Source organism: Scylla paramamosain, chromosome 15 (assembly GCF_035594125.1).
Source record: "Scylla paramamosain isolate STU-SP2022 chromosome 15, ASM3559412v1, whole genome shotgun sequence".
NCBI lineage: Eukaryota > Metazoa > Arthropoda > Malacostraca > Decapoda > Portunidae > Scylla > Scylla paramamosain.
Genome location: NC_087165.1, coordinates 19317175 through 19341011, shown reverse-complemented (window position 1 = coordinate 19341011; position 23837 = coordinate 19317175). Strand labels below are relative to the sequence as shown.

Sequence of the window (23837 nt, the reverse complement as noted above, 5' to 3'; positions counted from 1 at the left end):
TAAGACACAACGAAAATTTCAGGCCAAGACTTAGAACGGGCCATGAATTCCAGTGATCCCTGACACCAAGAGAAGGGAGCTAGTCCCCCCGCACAGAACAACACGCCCATTCCCGAGGCTCAAGCCATTAAAGCGAACGGCTGGGTAAGACTTATATCAAGCTTGGTTTTACTGAGGAAGACATCTTCATCACTCACTTCAGCTCATGTTACCGGGCATATTTACTCATAAGAACATAAAAACATAAGAAATAGAGGAAGCTGCAAGAAACCATCAGGCCTACACGTCGCAGTCCCTGTATGAAATATACCTACCTATTTCCACCTATCATCCCCATCCATAAATCTGTCTAATCTTCTCTTAAAGCTCCCTAATGACTCAGCACTAACAACTTGATTACTAAGTCCGTTCCATTCATCTGCCGTTCTTTTTGAGAACCAATTCCTTCCTATCTCTTTTTTCAACCTAAATTTTTCAAGTTTGAACCCGTTATTTCTTGTTCTATCCTGGTGACTGATCCTAAGACCTTTGCTTACGTCCCCCTTGTTATAACCCTTATACCACTTAAAGACTTCTATCAGGTCCCCTCTTAGCCTACGTCTCTCTAAAGAATGTAAATTTAACAGCTTGTCTTGCTTCGTAAGGAATACTCCTCATCTCCTGTATCCTTTTAGTCATTCTCCTTTGTACTTATTCTAATAGATCTATATCCTTCCTGTAATATGGGGACCAGAACTGCACAGCGTCGTCTCGTGGAACATCTCGTTTCGTAAAGCAGGTGACTACGTTTCATATGCAGGTTGATGAGCGGCATTTAACCTTGACTTAATGAACAATGGTGGCAGAAAGGCACATGGCGTGACCTCGTGCAGGGAAGGGAGCCTGGCCGAGAGAAGGCAATCTCCGGATGAGCCAACCTTCGCTTCATTATCGTAACATGGCTTCGGCAGCGTCCGGTAAGTGCCAGACCTTGTAGTTAGTGGTGAGGCGTGGGAGTGCGAGGTGAAGGTAGGGGCGGGGCGGGGCGGAGCGCCGAGAGAATGAAGACACGGTAGGAGTAAGCTAGATATGTACGCCAGTCGTGGATCGTCCTCTGCCACGCTTACATCCCAGTGCTTGCCTCCCTCACTCCCGCCACCACCGCGCCGCCACGCTCCTCCACACACAGAGGTTTAGTGGATGTGCTTCTCGACTCCCAATGCTCTCTGGAGGGAGCCCCCCACAAGGCCTCGAGTGAGTGGGCGAGGCAGGACAGCAGTGTGCCGGGACCTTACCTGCAGGGAACGTCACCGAGATGACTCATGCCACTGTGCTCCTCTCGCTCCTGTGGCTACTGCTGTGCGGTTGTGCAGGTAGGTGTGTGTGTGTGTGTGTGTGTGTGTGTGTGTGTGTGTGTGTGTGTGTGTGTGTGTGTGTGTGTGTGTGTGTGTGTGTGTGTGTGTGTGTGTGTGTGTGTGTGTGTCAAAGTTCTATTTGTATGCATGTATAAAATAAGAGATACAGTACACCTCAGTTGCTCTAGGCCAGTGCCCGTCTTACATAAAAAGGAGAAAAATCAGATAAGCTATTAAAATATTACAAACAGTATACTACACACACTTGACAGGATAAGGGTAGTGGCACTTTCTTGTTGCAAAGGTTTTCACTGATGTTAACGTCCAACTTGAGCAAGAAAAAGGGAGCGTATTGAGTGAAGGAAAAGTCTGAACTGCACCCACAAGTCCCTAAATCGAGGTACGTGAACTGTTAAATCTCACCAGAATGTCATAACTGGCGGTCACAAATTCAACACGTGATACTCAAAACTGTGGTGAGTTACTAACACAAACACCGGGCCAGGCATACAACACATGCAACAACGCGCGCAACTTGAATATTGAAAGTAACAAGAGATGCTGACGTTGTAGGAAGCAAAAGTCAGCAGTACGTTATAAGAGTAGTTTATAAGAGTTATACGAGCAGGCGCCCCTCCCATCCAGCTCCATGGTCACGCCCTCCATTGCTTCCTACCATTGTGATCGCTAATTGCCCTCCGCTATCGATGAGGTTCCAATACATTGCCGCACCTTAACATAGGCAAGGTGTTTAAACTTTCTATAGGCGTGACAGGAATGACAAGATAAGCCTAAGAACGCGTCTGTGCTACACGTGATGTTATGTGTCGGCCCTTCCTGGAGCATGACAACTAACACAAGAATTTCCATATACAACAGAGGCTGACCAAGAGAGGAAAAAAAAAGACGACTTACTTTGTTATGCACTGGGGAGACCGGCCACGGGAAGAAAAGAACTTAAAAAAATATATATAATACGGTTCTCCAAAAAATAAACTCTATCACCCTATTTAAGAACAAACTTTTTCCCATCATCTCTTTTTTAAGTCTAACGTATCAAGACTGAACCCATTGCTTCAAACCCTATCATGGTTGTACAAATCTTTTGGATCTTGACCATATTAGCATTACTATATACCTTACGCCGATGAAAAAGAAAGTTATTTATTTGTCACTCCTCCAAAAGTGTATAGATGAAGATTCTAATTGCGTCAGGAAAATTGCTTCTGGGTGTGTCCCGGTAATCCTTTCTTGAAATACTCGCGGTTGACAGGAAGGTGGAGAGACAAGCAGGTATTGAGCGACATCACTGAGGCGGCGGCAGTGGCACAAGGTTAAGGTCAATCACCGAGACAATGCCAATGATCAATCAGGTATGGGACACATTATTGTCTGCCGGGAGAGAGACGCAGGTCAGGGACGGGTCTTCAGTTTCACTCCAAACTTATTGCCAACACATTTTTTTTTATTGTTTTTGTTTTTAACACGGACATTCCCTAGAACGACACGTAATGCTTTAGTCGTTACTCGCGATAGAAATAACATTAAGTAAAGTTTGATGTGCTCACTTCCGCTCGTCTTTTCAGTTATGACTTACTTAATGCTACACTTTTCGTTTTCTATCAGCATTGTTCGATGAAAAAGACAAAACACATTTAGTATTTTTTACATAGTCACTTGAGACGGAAAATAAATACAGTAAAATTAAGTGAAACTGTATAAATTCGACGTACTCACCTTTATTGGACTTCGGTTTTCAGTCACGACTTCTAACACGTATTCCCTTCAAAACTATATAGAAAAAAAAATCACACACAAACAAATAAATACATGAATAAATAAATAAAATCAATATATTAACCAATCAACCAATAAATAAATAAAAAAAATCATACATACAATTAAACAAATAAACATCCAATGCCGGTGTAAGATCCATCACATTCAGCCAGGTTAAATTAAGTGTCATGCCTTAACAAACCCATCTTCCTTCCCTCTTTCTGGCACTGCTTGGGTGAGGCGCATGATGACCACCAATGCGCGGCAGGAATATACTAAAAAAGGCTTCTGTTGCCCTGAATTATAGAACTCTATCTATCTATTTATCTATCTATCTATCTGTCTATCTATCTATCTGTCTATTTATCTATTTATCTCTCTATCTATCCATCCATCTATCTGTCAGTCTGTCTCTGTCTGTCTATCTGTCTATCTGTCTTTTTGTCTGTATCTATCTATCTACCTTATTTATCTATTTATCTCTCACTCTAGTTTTGTCTATCTTTCTCTATATATATATATATTTGTCTGCCTATCTATCTATCTATCTATCTATCTCTATCTATCTATCTATCTATCTATCTGTCTGGCTATCAATCTGCTTATTTGTTTGTCTGTCTATCTATCTATCTATCTATCTATCTATCTATCTACCTATCTTTCTGTTTGTCTGTAAGTCTATCTATCTATCTGTATATCTACCTATCTACCCATATAACTACCTATCTATCTATCTCCCTGTCCTGCTAATGGTCTTTCCGGCAACTTTAACACCCTCCCCGGCCTTCACGCAGACAGGTCCTGGGGCTCCCTGGTGGCGGAGTTCGATCAAAAGGGACTGAGGGGCCAGGTGGGTTTCCTGGAGTCCTCTGACGGAGAGGTGGTGGTGGCAGCCAGCGTGAAGGGCACCGTGAAGGGAGAGGCGTTTGTGTGGAAGGTCTACAGCACCCCAGTGGCTCCCTACGAGGCGTGTGTCCCGGAGAACTATGGCGCAGAGTGAGTTTTATTAATGTGTGTGTGTGTGTGTGTGTGTGTGTGTGTGTGTGTGTGTGTGTGTGTGTGTGTGTGTGTGTATGGTACTCTGGCCGTTCATTACTGTGTGCACATGTAATTTCCTGTTCACTCATTCCACACACACACACACACACACACACACACACACACACACACACACACACACACACACACACACACACACACACACACACACACACACACAGTCTGTACGCCCATTATGACACTTTCTTATTAAATAGCGGTGAAACATTTTTTTGTTCCAAGTAATAGCACTGACACCTGGAATAAGCCAGAGGGAGAAGAAGGTGGTGTAGTAGAAACGAGTCAGTGATGTACTTAAGTTGAAAAAAGAAAATCAAGATAAGGATTAAGAGGAAGAATTATGGAAAGAAAGAAAGAAAGAAGAAAAAAAGAAAAGGGACATGAACTTAAGTAGCCTGTACACTACACTACACACACACACAAACACACACGAGTGATAGCGCACCCTCCAAGCCCCAGGTCAGCGGAACCTTTAAGTCAAGTTTACGAGGTTGAGTTGAGCAAACTGTGGTCGAGCTGAAGCAAACCCAACATCCGGCAGACACTCCGGACATGGGAGGCTGAGGTGACTAGGGCACGGCCACTCCCACCCCATCCATCCACCTGCACACACACACACACACACACACACACACACACACAAGTATCATGCATTATGTTTAATTAGATGGCAATGCAAATTAAAGGAAATTATAAACCAGTTATTCTACGGAAAGAGGAGCGGCTGGCAGAGGGCGAGCGGCAGGCCAGTGTCGTGTTATTAGTCACATAGGCTGGTACTGCACATCTATAAATACATCGTGGTGCAAGGGATTGACCGAAAGGCTGTGATTTTGATCCTAGCTAATGGATTTTTATTTTATTTATTTATTTATTTTTTTGTGACAGGTAGCGTCCTCTCTTAACACCCGAAGTGGGAAAATATTATAATCTTCACGCTCCGCCCCGTTCCTGTCCTTGCCTCCCTCACCTGTCGCAGCCCCCATAACTCACTTCTACTTTCCCTACTTTCCGATGAGAGTGATAGCATTAACCTTCTCCCTCCTCGTCACTGAGCGATAATTCCTCCATTGTTACTTCCCATGAGCGCGGCAGACGAAACACACTTTCCCCCTCGCGGTGTCGCTCTGTATGTTCCCGCGCACTTCACTGGCTCCTCACCGCCTCGCCGCCTGAGTTCCGGTGTTCTGCTTCCGATGTCTGTGTCTGGAGGAGCTACACGACACCACTTTCCCTCTCCTTATACAGCATTGTAGTGATAGTGCGCAAGTTAAAGGGTAGTGCTCTTGTTACTGTTCTCTACGCAGATCAACAGTCACAGATGTATAGATGGAGATGCACGAAAAGAATAAGCCAGAAAAAGATAAATAAATAACAAGTCTGTTCCGTTTCCCACAAGAAGAAAAATGAATGAATGCAAATGAACGGCACTTTCTTCCATTTCTCACACTGACGTTTCATAATTTGTACTTATAGATTCAGCCTAACGTTCTCTCTCTCTCTCTCTCTCTCTCTCTCTCTCTCTCTCTCTCTCTCTCTCTCTCTCTCTCTCTCTCTCTCTCTCTCTCTCTCTCTCTCTCTCTCTCTCTCCTTTCCATCAACAAGCCAAGTGATCAAGTACAATTTGCACGTGTATTGTTTTGCAGACACCACCACCTTAGAAAGTTAATGGAAAGCTCTGTACACACCTGGACAATTTGCCTCAACACGGCGACGACTGCATTGTTCCCATTCAGTCCCATTCAGTGTGCAAAAGAAACTCATATATTACGAGTAACTAGATTCCGCCGAGTGTTTCTTTACTGGCGATGTGGCACAGCAGTATAGTGAGATGAAGCATTATCGTTCATTTATAACCTACGAGTATCGTGTATATTATGAAATGACATCCACTCAGGTATGTGTGGTTATCTCATTCTGCATACAATTTATTTAGCTATAGGATCGAATTAGTGAGGATTTATTTTTAGTCAACTCTTCATGTACATCTCTCTCTCTCTCTCTCTCTCTCTCTCTCTCTCTCTCTCTCTCTCTCTCTCTCTCTCTCTCTCTCTCTCTCTCTCTCTCTCTCTCTCTCTCTCTCTGTACGTGTGCTCCACCCTCAGGTTACTGGACTTGAGTAACGCGCACGGCCTTCTGGAGGGCGAGAGTGTGGTGGGTGTGGGGCGACTCGAGCTGTGGCGTCTCCTGGATCGCCCTCTGGTGCTGAAGTCCCTCCTAACTCTACGGGTCGTGTGTGCCGCCCTTACCCCCGCCACGCCCTCCCCCGCCACGACCTACACCGCCCGCTTCGTGGCCGCCCTTGCTGGCACCATGTTCTTCAGACAGGTGAGTCGAATTGAGTTAAATGGATTCCAATACCAAGGCGAGAAGTGGTATTAGGGTGTTACAGCTTGGAGTGTATGCGTGTTTAGGTGAGTGATCTGATGCCTGTGGACGAAAGATAAAGGCTGGGTGTGAAGGTGTGACAGGTGTTGAGAATGCCAAGAAAGTCGTCGCAGGTAGAAGGTGAGATAAGGGCGAGATGGATTAGTTTGGTTGGTTCCTCAGATAATACGAATATTTTGAGAAGACAGGCCACTAAGATACATAACAAAATTTATTATGTGAATAATCTACATGCACTTTTTTTTCCTTAGACGATTTTACTGAAGAAGAATAACACCATAGACCCCAAAAGATCCAAAGACTCAAAAAAAAAAAAAAAAAATCCGGTCACTTATTTTGCTGTTAGAGGTTTTCATATTAATTCCCTAAACTTTCGCCAAACTTTTTTTTTATCTAACTTTAGGAGAAGCCATAGCAGTTAAGGGGTCAAAATTATCAAACAAATGAGCTTAAAGAAAAATAATATATATATGTACTCAATTTGCCGATAAAGATAAATATTCTGTAATAGTGAGGAAATCATTATTGTGCACCTACTCACCAGTGTGTTGGGGACGCGTGTGACTTTCAGGTGGAGCTGCAGCCTGCGGCGGTGACAGGTGTCCGCATCAACCTGGTGGGCGTCAGTCCCCACGTGGCGCCTCCCCTCACTCTCAACTGGAGGCTCTTCGCGAGGTGAGGCTCTCTTACTCATCTGTCTCTCAACTCAGCTTACTTCACTTTCCTGGGAAGACGTAGTGAAAATAATTACTCATCACATCTTAAATTTTACTACCACGATGTATGTGGAGCAGATGAATGGAAAGAAAGAAAGAAAGGTTTACTTTTCATTTCCTTTAGCAGTATTACAGATTTCCTTGCACAGAAACGTCAACAAGATAAGCACGTATTATTTTTTCCGACCGTCTCATTTTCTTAGATACACCTGTCTTAGAGAATAAGCCATAAGCACAAACAACTTAAGGTAAAAAAAAAATAATAATAATAATACATTGCGATGTATTTGAGTTAATTTGTTTTGAATATACTTTAACAGCTGAAATACTAGAAACACTCTTTGGCTTGTATTTGAGAGGGTAGACCTTGGCTTTTTTTCGCTTCCGTTTATTGTACTTGTCTGGCTCCCTTCTTTGCATTTCGTCCCTCTTTACTCAGTAAAGTGAAACTCCTCAATTGAATGCTAAATGGATATTATAGTCAATCAACATATGTCTGTTTATCTTCTTATCTACTCGTATATATTTATCTATCTAATCGTATATGCTGAGAGATGATGAGAGTAATATGTTCCTTGGCTACACCATACTCACCTCCTGCAGGAAGCACGAGAGCGAGGGGGAGTCGCTGCAGCACATGAGGGACGGTTGCTCCTCCCTCGCTCCCTTCCCTGGGACGCTGGTGCACGAAGCCCTGCAGCCCATCCCCCTCCATGGTCATGCGGCGAGGCACACGCGCCACTACCAGCTGGAGAGACTGCCGGACCTCAACGCGGTGAGTCGCGGAGAGCCTGGCGGTGCTGAGTGTTGTGGTGATGCGGGGATGTCAGTATGTTTTCATTTATTTTCATAAGAAGAAACGCAACACAGATGACTGGAATAGTTTTCATAGGTGCCTTCCCTGTTGGCAGTGCATCCATCAGAATAAGACTAGGATAACATTTGAGTAATGCCAGAACGTCTCCTTGCACTATTTTGAATGTAGGAAAGTTTGTTTATTTATTATTTATTTATTTATTTATTTTTTATTTTTTTTTTGGGGGGGGGATTTTATCTTGAAAACACGTCTACCAAGTGAATGAGTAAATTGTGATTCAGTTTCCCCTCCGAATAACACTTTTCTTTGCCAAAGAAAATGATTTTTTGAAGGGACACATTAAAAAAGGCACGTCGTGCATTGAGTTTACGGGAACATGCACCATGACATTTACTATTAGAGAGATGAGACAATTGTTTGATTCATATATACAATGATTCCCTTCATTGCTAATAATCATTCCTTCCACGTCTTATACATCAAATGCAAACAGTACAGAAGAGGCATATAAAGATTACACTGAATGAAACGGAAGCTCACACATCACAACATTAAAATACACAAAACCCTGAAAAGCAGATGATAAAAAAAAATGTACCTAAGATGTTGCAGGTGATTATGAGAAAAAAAAAAAGTTTTACCAATTAAAAGATTAAGCTATTGTTTGCAGTGGACAAAACCCATCCTCCGTTCATATTGACAAGGCAGTGGATAAAAACAATGCTACACAGCCTGAACATGAGCCGCGTCCCTCCTAATAACTGATCTCTGGTGCAGCTGACCCGGAAGGGGACAGTCTACGTGGTGGTGTATGACGGGGAGCGGGTAGTGGCATGCTCCAGGCTCACGCGCCCCAGACCTCGCCGCGCCTCCGCTATCTTCAGGCCCTACGTGGTGGGTGAAGGCGACATACCACATCTGGTAGTTCATTAGTGGTAGTGGTGGTGGTGGTGGTGGTGCTAGTGGTAGTGTGGGTACAAGTGAATTGATAACAAAGAGGTACTTATGATGGCACGGCGCTTTGGCATGTTCGTAGATCTACGTGTGTGTGTTCTCTTCCTCCCCATAGTTACGATGCTGTGTGTGTGTGTGTGTGTGTGTGTGTGTGTGTGTGTGTGTGTGTGTGTGTGTGTTTCTAAGGTGTTAGGGAGACTGGCCAAGGACACAGATAAAGTAAATAAAATAGCCCACACGCAATGGCGCTCTCATAAAGAAACAAGGGAGGCACTGAGATAATTGGTCAATGTCGTTCCTGAAGTGTATTGATACTCCTCTTTTGAAGCTCCTCTTTCATGACAACCAGCTTTGTTTAATGTAGCTGCGTAACAAGTACACTCTACTACAGGGTGGCGTGAGGCGTGGTGGCAATGGAGGCGTGGCTGGGATAGTCGAGCTTTACCAGGTGTCCCCACTCGACCCTGTCAAGCTGACTATCAACCTCACAGTGTCTGGCGGGGACGCCGCGGCCTTCGGGATCGACAACTTCGCTTCCAGTGACAGGTGGGTGAAGTGGAGGGCAGGAGGATGGAGGAATGCACGGAAGGAAAGGAGAATTATCAGGGCATCTCCATCGTGTAATGAAGGCTTCAAAACTAGGGTCACTTGATAATTAGTAAATTATGAGGCCACTACATAATTAGTAAACTATGAGGCCACTACATAATTAGTAAACTATGAATAACTTATCATTGTGGTTACAATAATCATAATTACACCTTTCACCACGACAACCACTCGTCACTCTTGCCAACAGATTTTCCTGCAGCGGACTCTCCCGTCGCTTCTACGAGCCGTGGGGCGTCGACTTGGACCTGACACCCGTCCCAAGGCAAGGCACCAAGGACCTGTATCCGGCGGGAGACCTGAGTGGCAAGTTCGGCACACTTCAAGGGTTGGCCGTGGCGGTGGCCACACTGGTGGACCCGACAATCACGCTCTTCGGGAAACACAGCGTGCTTGGTGAGCCTCGACCCACGCGTGCCCTTCAGTTACTCTGCAGTGGACGACGTGTACTCATTTCCGTCTGTGCTGTTTTCCTTTTATATAACATAACATTTTCTTGTTGATTTCCTCATAAATTTCTCTTTTCTTAAAAGCCTGCATATAAGGAGATGTGAAAACACAATCTCTTATACATTACACAAGACGAAGAGTATCGCAGGTCGTGCCGTGGCTGTGTACGACCCCGAGTGGCGAGTGCTGGGCTGCGCGGACCTGGTGGCCGAGGGAAGGCAATTGCGGGCGTCAGCGTACTTCACCGGCAATATCACCGGGGAGCTGCGTTTGTCACAGTCCGCAGACTCCCTGTTCTCGGAGACCACCGTGTACATGCGCCTCCACCACTCAGGTGAGGCACACACCTTCACCCATTCCATAAACTGTTCTGTTCAAGGGAGACTCCACATGTCTGACACATTTTCTCCAGTAGACTGTAAAGCCGAAAGAGCTCACTTGAAGTTTCTTTAAAGTATCAGTTGACATAAGCGTGGTATTCCTTTAGGAGGCCCGGACACAGCGGGACATCTCTGGCACGTGCACGAGCGAGACGCGAAGAGAGGCAATGACTGCACCTTCGTAGGGGATCACTTCGATCCCTTCGCTATAAGCCTCGGCGACAGGTTAGTTGTTTGATGAACTGAAACACAGCGAGGGAAGAGAAAAGACTTGCAAAGAAACACAAGGGCACGGTGACTTATACTACAGTTCTCGAAGAAAACTTGTAGGAATCCTGCAGCAGAAACATTTAAGTGGCAGTTCTCTTCTCTTATTCACTTGAAGGAAGATCGGATTTGGATGCTACGTATAACTATAATAGATGTCATCCTGAGAGAAAATAACTATCAATAAATTCATGGGTGAGAATGATACATGGGAATAGTATGTTTCATGGAGATATTGCAACGTGTAGGCCAGATAACTCATTGTAGTTTCTTTAATTTTCTTGTGTTATTATGTTCTTTTCTTCCGTCTCATTTCTCAAGTTTATTTAATGAGTAACAGATATATTCCAACACTCATCTGATGTTAATTTATGGTACATCTGACGCCTGTTTGTGTCGCCTCCCCTCAGAGCGCAGGGCGGCGGGGGCATCGTGGACGGCCTGAGCCTCCCGCACGCAGCACTCGAGGTGGGGGACCTGAGCGGGAAGCACGGACACCTGGCCATCCCGGGGCCCTGGACAGCGTAAGTGTGGTGGCGCGCTAGTCATGTCCTTAGAGAACATTTGGAACACTAAACACAAACACATTTACATACACACACATACACACAGAAACAGACATATATACAGAAACATATACACAAACGGATGGACACACACACACACACACACACACACACACACACACACACACACACACACACACACACACAAATGCTCTCTTTGCATGTCTATTTTTCTGTCTATTTGTATGTCTGCTTGTCCTATTCCACTCTCTCTCTCTCTCTCTCTCTCTCTCTCTCTCTCTCTCTCTCTCTCTAGCTGTTATGCCTCATCTCGCCCTTCATAAATCGCACAGCCATCCGCCCACCTTTTCATCGCCTCACTGCCGCGCCTAATACCCGACTAACCCAAGATCCGCTGATGGGCGTTGCCAGCACAATACCTCACCTCCCTTTCCTCCCTCCCTTGTGACCACTCCTCCCCTCCCGGCAGGCGAGACGACTGGAGCGCGGGGCAACACCAGTGGACGGATGAGTGGCTGCCTCTTGTCGGGCCAGAGTGGGCGGTGGTGGTGGGCAGGGCACTGGTGCTTCATCACCCACACACCCGAACCCCCGCCCTCGCCTGTGCTAATATTCTCCTAGATGACGAAAACACGTAACATCTGTGTAGTGTTGCGGGAAGTGTCGTTTAATGCTATGGCGATTGTATGAGTGGATGGTGTGTGTGTGTGATTCACCTACGGTCGTCTGCTGGTCACCCAACCAGCCGTTCCCCTACGGAAAGAGCTCAGAGCTCATGGTGACCGATCCTGGGGTAAGACTGAGACCACTCACACACCACACACCGGGACAGCGAGGTCACAATCCCTCGGGTAACATCCTGTACCTACTTGCTGCTACGTAAACAGGGGCTACATATTACGAGCCTGGCCCATTTGTCTCGCCGCGCCCGAGATTCGGCCTTCTTGGTTGTGAGCCGGGGGTGCTAACCACTACACTACGCGGTGTGTGTGTGTGTGTGTGTGTGTGTGTGTGTGTGTGTGTGTGTGTGTGTGTGTGTGTGTGTGTGTGTGTGTGTGTGTGTGTGTGTGTGTGTAAGATAGATACAGTTCTAAAAGCTCGGAATGCGTACGAGTTTTATATCATCGAGAATGAATAATACAATAAGAGAATGATTGAATAAACGAATAAGTAAATAGAGGTAATTCCTTATTGTATCCAGTAAATCTGCCTTATGTTGGCCTTAAGAAGCAGAGTTTTAGGTAAGCTTTTCTTGCCAGGTGTGTGCAAGCACCTCCTCACGTCCACTGCTGAATTTCTAATGTTGAACAAAATAAATTCAATGTGTTTTTTTTCTTCAGTCCGTACCCTTAAACGCTTCAATTATTCATCAGGACCATTTTCAAAACTCACGGAGATAATTTAGTAGGGTGTTACGGCGCTACAATAGCAATATCACATGGCGCTGGTTACAGTTAAAATGAAGCTACTTCTCCCACTCAGAAATTACCTTGAGTCAACTCGAACTCACAACCTTTCACCACAAGGAGACTACACCACAAAGCCACCTGGTCCAAGACTCAGTTCTGAATGGAAGTAAGTAGCTGTGGGGCCTGTGTTTTGGAGCGCATTGTCAATCATCAGGACCGTTTTGAAGGGCCACAGAGGTGATTAGCATGTTTTCCATGAGTGCATTTTCTCACTGATAGTAGACAATCTATGCGAATTATCATTAAAACTAAGAAACACTTAAAACCATTAATCTAAGCAAATTATTAGAACCATGAAACACTTAAAAACACTAATTGTGAAGTCCTTTCTTCCCCCATCGGGAATATTTTCAAAGGCCACAGAGATGCAATAGTCAAATTTTCAAGGACATTTTTTTCACTGATGGTGTAGAATTCTTGTTAAGCTATCACTAGAATCGTAAGAAAAGACACATCAAAACCTCAATACGTCCTCAATGGTCGAGATACGAGTAAGGGAAGGCACCGAAACCTTTGAACATACGGTCACGGAATATTGTCTAGATAAAAATAAACCTGCCGTCTTTATTACTGGAACCCAACCCAATATAGAATCACAGTGGAGGCTGAAGAGATGCGGCTTTCTCGGAGATGTCAGCGAGAAGGATAATATTTCGATCATATCAGAAAGAGGAAAGCGGAGAAAGCTAATCGGAATATATTGGTAGATTGATTAACTGGAGGCGCCGCAACAACGGTGTCATGTGGCGCTGATCTAAGAGTAGAATAACGAGGAAAGTCATGGAGAAAGAATAGGAAAATAGGCCAATACGTCTAAACCCGCATTTTTAAAAGCTCTGTCCTCTCGTCACAACTATTTCCAAACGCTACACGAATGCTTAGTCGGATAATTACGGCTGCCTTTCCCCGTAAAAGTGCGAACCCCTTGTTAAACTTTCACTAGAATCAAGAAAACACCCTTCAAAACCTTCATAACTTCCCACAAGAGCCTGTTAAAAACAATCAAGACGCCGTAACGTTTGAGAGTACAGTTTCTAAATAAACAATGCGATCACATGTACACTATAGGGAAATAATACAAGCAACTGAGATGAGATGCAGCTACAGAGTAAACAAGACAAGATGGAAGGCGATGGTGAACATGCAGTAGTACAGTGATTGGAGCATGACTCGTGGAGGCGACAGGTGGTACAAGCAGGAAACAGGTGTGGCGAGCTTCAGGTGTGTATGAATTGTTATCTACGTGTAAGGAGTTTTGTGCAAGGTAATGCTGAATGCTGCCAGCTGATGATGTGACACCTTAAGGTAATTCTGAATGTTACTGACTCTTGACACTGAGGTGAATCTAAACGTTAATGAATGAATTTCCTTCTAAACATTTGAGGTAATTCTGAATATCGCTGATTATATTGATACTTTGAAATAATTATGAATGTTACTGCTTCATTAAACATTTCCTTTCTCTACTGCCCTTACATTTGAACATTTACACTCGTACGTACAGTCGTTCTTTGTTAAGGCTCAGAGGACTGTAAAAATTGCCTGCATTAACATTAAGGAAAGAAAAGAGAGAACAGGAGATTAATTTCGTCTTTTCCAGGCTACATAACTATTTAAGTGACCAATACAAAAGTGTCTAAACTAGTTTATGGAGAAATATTGTGTAGCAGGGCACAGCAAGGACATAAATTATAACTTTTGCTGGCATGAAATCGTCACGTCGCCCTGCTGATGTCTCACACACACCGGATATGCGATCTGCTCATTTTAAGCTTCGAAAGGTGGAGCTCTTGATAACACGATAAGATACAATTATGATGTCAGACAATGAACAGACATAAAACAATAATAAAATAATAGTAATAAAAATGATAAATAAATAAAAAAATAATAATAATAGTAATAGTAATAGTAATAGTAATAATAATAATAATAATAATAATAATAATAATAATAATAATAATAATAATAATAATAACAACAACAGCAGCAGAAACAACAACAACAACAATAATAAACAGATAAATAAACGAATAAACGAATAAATTATAACAATAATAATAAAAAAAAAAAAAAATCTGCCTAATATCCTTTACTATCTTACCCACAACACTTGCCCCTCCCTCCCCTTCTATGCATCACCAAGTCGCGTCACCCCAAGCTTCACCTTCACCTCCATCGTCACGCGGCTGTAAAAATCACCGTCACCGAACAAATATTTCCACAGGAATGTCTAATTAAATTCTTATCGCCTACCAGTTCCACCTGGCGCTGTAACGATTGATCATAAATTTGGATTGATTATAAACCTGGATTGATAATGTCACGCGATCTTTTCTATCTAAATCCCAGGTCAGATTATTCATATCAGTGCACATCGCCACCCCAGGAGTCCTCAGGTAAGTCGCCGTGCCTGGGTCACCAACACCTCACTTGTCTTGTCCTCTCCAACCCGGCCCATCCCAACCCGCCCTCTGTTGTGAGTGCTGCACGGGGATCACGGTTGTTGTTGTTGTTGTTGGTGGTGGTGGTGGTGGTGGTGTTGGTGGTGGTGATTTTAGGGTGTTGTTGTTGTTGTTATCATTTTATTTATTTCATCTATTTTTTTTACGATTACTGTTAAATTCTTATTCTTATTCTGATTCTCATTCTTATTATTAACATCATTATCATAAATTTTCTCCTTCCACTACTACTACTACTACTACTACTAGCTACTACTACTACTACTATTTCTATTACTACTGCTACTTCTAGATTGTATACATACTCGTACGTAGAGATATTATAATTGTTTTGGATCACTTTACGTTCACCACCACCTGTTGACCGGTTAAGTGGATGATTCCCAGCTTACGAGTATTCCGCACACATTCAGGCATCACCCGTGTTACTATCAGAGAGAAAGGCTGTGTCATTCACCGTGCACTGAGAAATAGAAATGTTACTTCCCTCTCTCTTGTCTATCAGTAGCATTTGGTGTATATATCTGCACCTGGAATATAGTCTGTCTCAGTGTGGTGCCCTAACGTTAAGTAGCAGAGGAGGATGCTCAAGAAGGGTATGTGTATGGGAATGTAGGGACGGGTGGGGTGCGGTAGAACGGTGAGGGCGTGCGTGGGGTGTTGAGATCAGGGCTAGTAATGCAATAGTCCCTGCTGTGTTTACTCCAAGCTTCCGATCGGCTTCGCTACGTAAACTATCAGCCACATTTTCAGAGTATACAGTCATGGTCATGAGTCACGTAACCCATCACTTTACTTTTAATGATACTGTGCTTTGTGTTTGTTTGTTTGTTTGTTTGTTCTCTCTCTTTTCCTCTCAATCTTGAGTTATCTGATCTGCGAAGAACTTACCATTTATCTTTGTAAAGGGATTGGCATTAGATCAGAGGACTTAATCTTGAGGAAAAAGCAGTAAACATTACGGGAGTGAGGGCGGGATGTTACTCACCGCAGTTGTCATTGACAGAGCATAGTGTTAATATCACTCACATACTTACAAATTCCCCTAACTCATCATCTACTCATACCGGTCCTATACAAGGGGCTACGGCAGAAAGATACACCTTTACAGCATCAGCACAGCATCGTCGCGAAGTGCAAGATCCTGTTGCTGACGCCTCCTGGACCCCAGGAAGTTTACAGTCCCAGACTCTGACTCCACGAACTACTTAAAAGTCTTCTATTGCGGAAAGTTATATTCCTGGCTATCAATTAGGTCACGTAATTCTGGGAAACTATAGCCAAGACGTCCATGCCAGGGGGTTCCCGGAGCCGTGACGATGTAAGTTTTCCTAAACAGTTGCTATATAATCCGAGGCAGAGCAATCAGAGCGCCAGACAGCGTAACGGTAAGTTCACTCAACTATAGCCTCGCCCCGCAAATCTGTGCATATATCCGTAATTATCAAACTGTAAATATAACTTGAAGATTTTTTACTACTTAAACTATTGGCGTTAGTCTTCTGCCACACCATCTTGCTGACGAGATCCCCAGCAAGATTCAAGTGCGGGGACGGTGGACCGAGACTAAGGAGACGAACTTGATCATTTACATCAAGCATCCGAGAATGATACAGTAGCAGTTACAGGTCCAGTAGCCTTCCGCACTTGCTTCCACTGAATTCTTACGTTTTCCCTCAATCTCATGTCCTCTGATCTGCTGACATTTAGTTTGTAGATTCATTGCCGACTACAGTATTTCACATTGAGGGAAGACGATGAACACAATGGAAGCAAATGTGGCAGGTTACTCAACTTCTGACCACGACTGCACCATTCACACTGTAGCCGTGGTCCTGCATCACGACCACAACACCTTAATAGTGCACTGTGCCGCTGAGGTTGACAGTGTGTGGGCAGAGTGCACCTATCGCTGGCAGCAGTACTGTCGTTTGTGTGGCAAAGAAGTGCAACCGCCAGCCGAGTGTTGCAGTGAGATCAGTGACACACCCATGCAATACTCTCAAGCGTCATCCAATAGAACTGAAGACTCTACAGGTGTTGTCTAGCTACCGAGTCACGGCTTGTAGCGTTATAGTAATGATATTACAATGAGACAGGGAGCGGTATCGAGAAACGTGTTGTGAATTATCAGTCCACTTGAAGGAGAAAAGTTTTAATGTACACCACCACTACGAAATATTTCCTAAACATACAGCGTCAGTAACAGAATCACCATTTACAAGTACACTAGAAATTCCACACTATTACACCACTAAAACATCTTACAAGCGTTACAATACCGAAGCTGGTGCGATCCTGTTCATTGCCAAATATGCTCTTTACGCTTCACTGGGTATGTCACCAGTAAGACTTCAACAAATCCTAGGCACGATAACATCATTGTCGTGACAGCAGTAAGGCGCAAACAGGTGTAAAGCTCCTCTGGTGAGATAAAGAAAAAAAAAAAAGATAAATAAATAAATAAAAACATTAAATAAATAAAGTAACTAGGTGGGTTGGTGCGTCGAGTTTTTCGGAGTACAATGAAGAATCAGTGATAAAAATGGTTACAAGAAGTTTTCCAGTATAAACAAAGACAGGAACTCGAGTAAGCAGTATCAGAAATATCTGCAGCTCCGTCAGCAGCTTACACGTCTGCTCACCTCACAAAGGACAGCACGAAGCTACAAGATTGTTCTGTAGATCCTAGACATTCCAGTACTGATTCCTTCCTTGCACAATTCACATGCGAGGAGTTATCAACACAAATCACATGCTTCCCCTACGACCACGTACATTTGCCTTGTGAAGAGAAATCGTATTGTATGTGTACAAAATTATTCAGATAAAAAGCTCAGAAAACTATCACGTTCATAATTCATCGTTGTCTTTGCGGAGGTTTTCATACAAAGCAGTCAGTTAATTCGTGTGTTTAAGTATTCCATATCTTTGTGTACTTTTCAGGTATGCTAATCGGCGTCCCCCGCGAGGGTATCACCACCCACTACTACTCACTTCCACAGAGGACCGGACCAGTAGTCTCTCCAGGATGCGTGAGTGTTTCGCTTTGATAAACTCTTGCTTATACTAGTAAGTTGTTTCCTTGACGGTGGATATCTTACTCCATCAGAAACCGCGGCAGGCATTACGTGTCACTCCCTCCCGGCCCTGATGCAAGCGTGGCCTGTAGTGTGGAGTGAACAGCATTCAGAATTGCCCTTAGACTGGCGATGATCAGGATAGGACAAGAAGTAACTAAAGTAGTACTAAATGAGTGAAGTAGACTCGACAATCAAGGTGTTAGTGCTGAGTCAATAGGCAGGTTTAAGAGAAGATTAAATAAGTATGAAAGGTGGATATAGGTACGAGTATCAATGTAGTCCTACTGGTTTCTTCCAGTTGACCTTATGTTATGTTCTTTAATATACAGTTTTCAAGGTCTGTATCTACACGTATCTAGATGTGTAATCGTTGCCTGACTACAGACTTCTTTTGCTCTACTTCAGATGTGTCCGTGGTAATGGCGGCGGCGGTACTGGCGGAAGTGACGGTGGGTAGTACAGAACTCATACACCACCAGAGAGCCTCTCAGTGCTCTCGGAGTCGAACTATAGTGACGAAGGCGAACATTTGCCTTGAGTACATCGACAACATGAAGGACAGTTTTGTGAGTACACCCGCGGCGAGGGCTTCCCGTGACCGCCTCGTGCCTGGCTGAGATGGCGTGGGGGTGTTTGTGGCGCAGCTTACGTTTCGGGAACAGAGGCTCATCAAGCGTTTGGGGAAAAAAATAAATAAATAAAGTAAAAAAAAAAAAAAACTGTAAGTAGACAACCGTTCAAAAATGGTTTTAAAGAATGTTAAACAATGGAGAACTTTTTAGGAGGACTGACGGCGCACGGCAGTTGAGTAGTGCTGCGTGCCGCGCCACACAAACACCCGTGTTGATGTCCCAACACTTGTCCGGGCACACACATTTCTCACAGCATTAAAAAATCTTTTAGAGGTCCGGTAGTCAGCTCTGGTTCATGCTCATATTAAGCTTCATATGAGTTCGTCGTCTTTAAACACACACACACACACACACACACACACACACACACACACACACTGGTCTAAAGATGATAAGAGTCTTGAGGACGAAGAGAAGCCACGCTCATGGTGCTCTAAGCGCAGTGACGCCTCAGAGACCGCAGTGCTAGCGTGATGCAGGTCACGCCCATCTGGAGGCGCGGCGGGTGTGTGGGCGGGTGATGTGTGAGGCTGTGCTGTGTGGGATTGTAGAGCTGTGATAATGTGAGGCTGTGGGACTGGCGTTAGCTGGTTTTGGAACTCAATCGCTCTTTGTTAACTTAATGTGTGTGTGTGTGTGTGTGTGTGTGTGTGTGTGTGTGTGTGTGTGTGTGTGTGTGTGTGTGTGTGTGTGTGTGTGTGTGTGTGTTGTAACCCCGACTGACCGTTCCCACATGTGCTACAGGTGCGGGACACAGTGGGCTACACCTGGGAGACGGCTGATTCCAAGTACCCGATTGGGGAGATGCAGGCGCCCTATCTGCCGCAACTTCCCCCTACGGGCACTCACACCCCTGGCACTTTCCACGAGGAGCTGGTGCGGCAGTACGGGCTGCTGCAGAACTGCCTGCTGGCCTTCGAGTACCTATCGCTGGACCAGGTGCTCTTTCCTTTCGTCAACCCACACGTGGAGTCTGTGGATAAAGTGGACAGGCAGCTCAATATCTTCACGGGGTACCTGAAGACGACCTTGCAGGATGAAGGCCTGCAACCCGATCACATCCTCACCGCAGAGCTGGGCCGCGTTACCTACACTGAGGAGAGGACGTCGGTGAGGATGCGGAGAGCCTTCGTCATACTGAGGGACACCCGCGCCACGCTCCTCCACACGGTCGAGGTGTTCCAGACGTACTGCTAATGATCGGTGTTCCTCATGTTAGTAGTGTCTCCCTTGCGTCACTGATATCCCCATTATCACCACCACCATCACCACCGCTACCGCTAGAGAAGCCATTCCATGCAACAACCGCAGCTTAAAGTCCAGTATCAACGGCGCCAACATACCTGCTTCACTCACAATGTAAAACAGGTACATTCTTATGACAGCCAGGAAGTCCTACAACAACTATTGCATATAAGGGAACAATTATGAACAAGACACTAATGTCAGAAGTATGTTCCAGCATACCACAACACATTTTCGTTTAAGAATTCGAATCTCAACCAGAGGATACCCTATACAACTAGGTTGCTCAACAACATGGTGCAAATTGGTGACATCATCAGCCACAGGAGTCATGGGAACAAACCAGTCAAGGGAGGGAGGGGTAATAGAGAAACAAAAGTACCACACCCTCAACAAAGATGTCACACCATATTAACAGCTCTTGAAGGCTTCACACAAAGACTTACCAACACTGAAGGTTATCCTCGACCCTGACCATCATTAGTCGTCCAGCAGAACCTGTACAAACTCAAGGAATGAAGAACAGCAGCACATTCGCAGTCTTCCATCAAGGGCATTACACACACAGTATCGGTGCACGGGACCTGTTAATTGTATTTAGCTTTCATGAGTGGACGAACGCTATTTCATTTATTTTTATAGGAGCAGAAGTTTTTGCGGCCCTTTTTTTTTACAATTTAATTTTTTCATGTTTTTTTTTTTCTTTTTTTTTTTTTTTGCACTTAGTCAGCTTCCTTCACACAGAAAAGCAAAAGGAAGAACGTCAAATGGGAAAATGTCTTAGAAACTTTAATTGCTCTCGTGATTTCTGGTATCCAAGAAAAACAAATCCGAAAATTTTCCTTCTTCTTGGTGTACACGTATCCCAACGGACATATAAGTGTATAACAGTCGTTGCCAGAGGTCGAGGAACACATTGATTTGCACCTCAACTCAAGTCCTCGTATCTGATAAGAAGAATCCATCACTTGCTAGGTTTTGTGAGGAGATTGTCAGATGGTCAAATAATAAGATTGTAAGGGAATGCTACACACAGAGGGAGTGAGTGCAGAAGATTCCTCCGCCTCTGACCACGACTGCACCAGTACCATTTCATCTGTCTCTGCTAGTTCTTTCTTACGATTGTAGCTTCATGAAAAATCCCTTTCATCCTTTCATACTCAAGTACGTCTCATATAGTATCTTTTTTTTTTCTAAAAGTATCTTTCATTTCCTCTCTTGCATCAGGAGGCTTGCAGTCTTGATGGCACTCACTACCTGTCTTCAGTATATGTGTTGCTCTGTTCACTCCCTGCCTGGCCAAGCTTTTTCATTTAAATTATTCACCACAATGCTTCTTGAAAGAACCATTCAACTTACCTCGGTGAAAGGTAACAGTTAGTACTTCAAACCTTGAAGCTACGATTCCATGCCTTAAATCCTAAAATAGTTGAAAGGATCCCTGCTTGGGAGACTCGCCAGCATTTATCAAATCATTGTTTTCCTTAGTCGCCAGCACGGACTCCGCCACAGTTTTGTCAGACAAAGCAGAAATGAATATAAGCCATCTGTTGACGTAATAATGAGCGAGGTCACTAAATACATAAACATCTAGAGACAAGAACATTGACCTTCACGATCCCAGTCAGTTTTTAACCATTTGGCTATCAATTATTTCACAAAACGATCACTAATATTATAATGCTACTTGACATAATGATCGAATTTACTTCTACATTGCGTCTTTAAGCCTCCATCAGTGTTATTACGCGCAGCCTGCAGAACAGGAACCTTCGCAAACCTTCCACACTCAACTCGGCCGGGTGTCCATCTCTTTCAGGTAACTCAAATCAGGCTCACCTCATCGCTTCATCTGGTCACCAGTTTTCGAATTCAAAGCCAGATTCGCGGACATGTAATCAGTGGCGGCACTCAACAAAAAGAGAGACAGACATAAATACATACATACATATATACATACATACAGGCGAACAGACAGGGAGACAGAAAAAAAAAAACATGCATAAATTATTGAGAAACTTGTAGGAGCGACTGTTTCTCTCAGATCAGGAGAGAAAGGTAATAGAATGAGGTGGCTGAAACGGGTCAGTCACCTTAAAACGAACAATGTAAAGAAGTATAGAAAAAAAAAAATCACATTTAGCACCTCATAGACTTATAGACTGTGGGTTTTATCGTTCAGTACTAACTCATGAACCACCACGCCCACACTTCAACCTGTCCTACGCGAGTTCAAAGGGAAACCTCACTTAAAAAAATAATTATAATAATAAATAAATAAATAAATAAATAAATAAAAAAATAATAATAATGAATGAATAAGTTTCCTATACACAATAATACGTTTTCTGTGAACAATACATGTATATGAGAGAAAACTACTTTGCATGTAAGACTCTGGTATATGGGAAGTATATATGTGTGTGTGTGTGTGTGTGTGTGTGTGTGTGTGTGTGTGTGTGTGTGTGTGTGTGTGTGTGTGTGTGTGTGTGTGTGTGTGTGTGTGTGTGTGTGTGTGTGTGTGTGTGTGTGTGTGTATTTGGAGTGGCATGGATAGATAGGACAATGGCAGCCCAAGCGAAAATAGCCTCTCCCAGCAGAACACGGATCTACTCAAAGTGACCATAGCTTAACAGACAGGTGACGGGACTGCCTGGTGCTCCTTGCAATCACACACTCCGGCACAGCATCTCTATCCTGACAACCCTGCACAGGAGAATGGCATGATTAACTGCATCTGTTAGACTCCCTGATAACATAGGCATTTCTTCTTTCTTTAAGTTCTATAAATATTCACGCATCAATAATCAGTTCCCTTACAAACATGCTGACACTCATTACATGAAGAAGTAAGCGTACAACAACAGTTCCAGTAATATTCCTGTACTAATGCACTACGGGAGTGGCTGTATAGTTGTCAAAAATCAAATAAATTTACAAGTTTTGTATTTTCCGTTAATCTCAAATCTTCTGATCTGCTGACATTTTTTTTTTTCTTTCTTTGGTATTTACTTCCGGGTTTCCATGATGGATCAGGGCTGGAACGGTGCCTCCTAACGCACTTCGGAACCATTATCGCGATCTGATCTGTTCACAATCTTCTAACCTGACAAACAAACACATTCTCAGCAGACTAGAGGACTTATGATTCAGGGAAAGCTCTAAAAACACATACACACACACGAGAGAGAGAGAGAGAGAGAGAGAGAGAGAGAGAGAGAGAGAGAGAGAGAGAGAGAGAGAGAGAGAGAGAGAGAGAGAGAGAAGTGAAGTGGGGGGAGGCATGTTACTCGACTTCTGGCCATGACAACGTGACCATTCCTGGGCCGTGCAAAGTTTTGGGGGAGGGGAACCTTATACACGTGGAGCGACATTCTACCTGCAGTGAACATCGATGTTTATTTGTCAAATTCCTCACATCCCACGGAAGGCCATGTCCGGGAAGCTCTCGTGTTATTAGTGCCACCCTTGAGGCACTCCGCCAGGGTACAGTCAGGATGAAATCACTCCCATCACATGATATTAAGCCTGTATTCTGAAACACTTCTCTGCCACATCTACACTATTTTCAAAAGGCTGTAGTTGAAGTTACACGCGCTTTTAAGGATCCTTTTCACTGTTTTAGCAGCATATTAACAATATTTCAACATTATTAACAAGAAA

General features: G+C 43.9%; 2 protein-coding genes across 2 annotated transcripts; both read left to right on the top strand.

Annotated features, from left to right (window-relative positions):
- The first annotated feature begins 298 nt into the window (after positions 1–298).
- Positions 299–12610, top strand: LOC135107573 (uncharacterized). Its single transcript, XM_064017580.1, has 12 exons — positions 299–1352; positions 3908–4109; positions 6278–6500; positions 7132–7235; positions 7880–8051; positions 8871–8987; positions 9439–9593; positions 9847–10052; positions 10255–10440; positions 10594–10711; positions 11164–11277; positions 11750–12610. The coding sequence occupies exons 1-12, from the start codon at positions 1295–1297 to the stop codon at positions 11916–11918; spliced, it is 1824 nt and encodes a 607-aa protein (XP_063873650.1). The 5' UTR covers positions 299–1294; the 3' UTR covers positions 11919–12610.
- Positions 12611–15172: 2562 nt separating this feature from the next.
- LOC135107572 (uncharacterized) lies at positions 15173–23075 on the top strand. Its single transcript, XM_064017579.1, has 4 exons — positions 15173–15228; positions 18161–18249; positions 18703–18863; positions 19674–23075. Exons 2-4 carry the CDS (start codon positions 18246–18248, stop codon positions 20124–20126), a joined length of 618 nt encoding a protein of 205 aa, XP_063873649.1. The 5' UTR covers positions 15173–15228; positions 18161–18245; the 3' UTR covers positions 20127–23075.
- Positions 23076–23837: the final 762 nt, after the last annotated feature.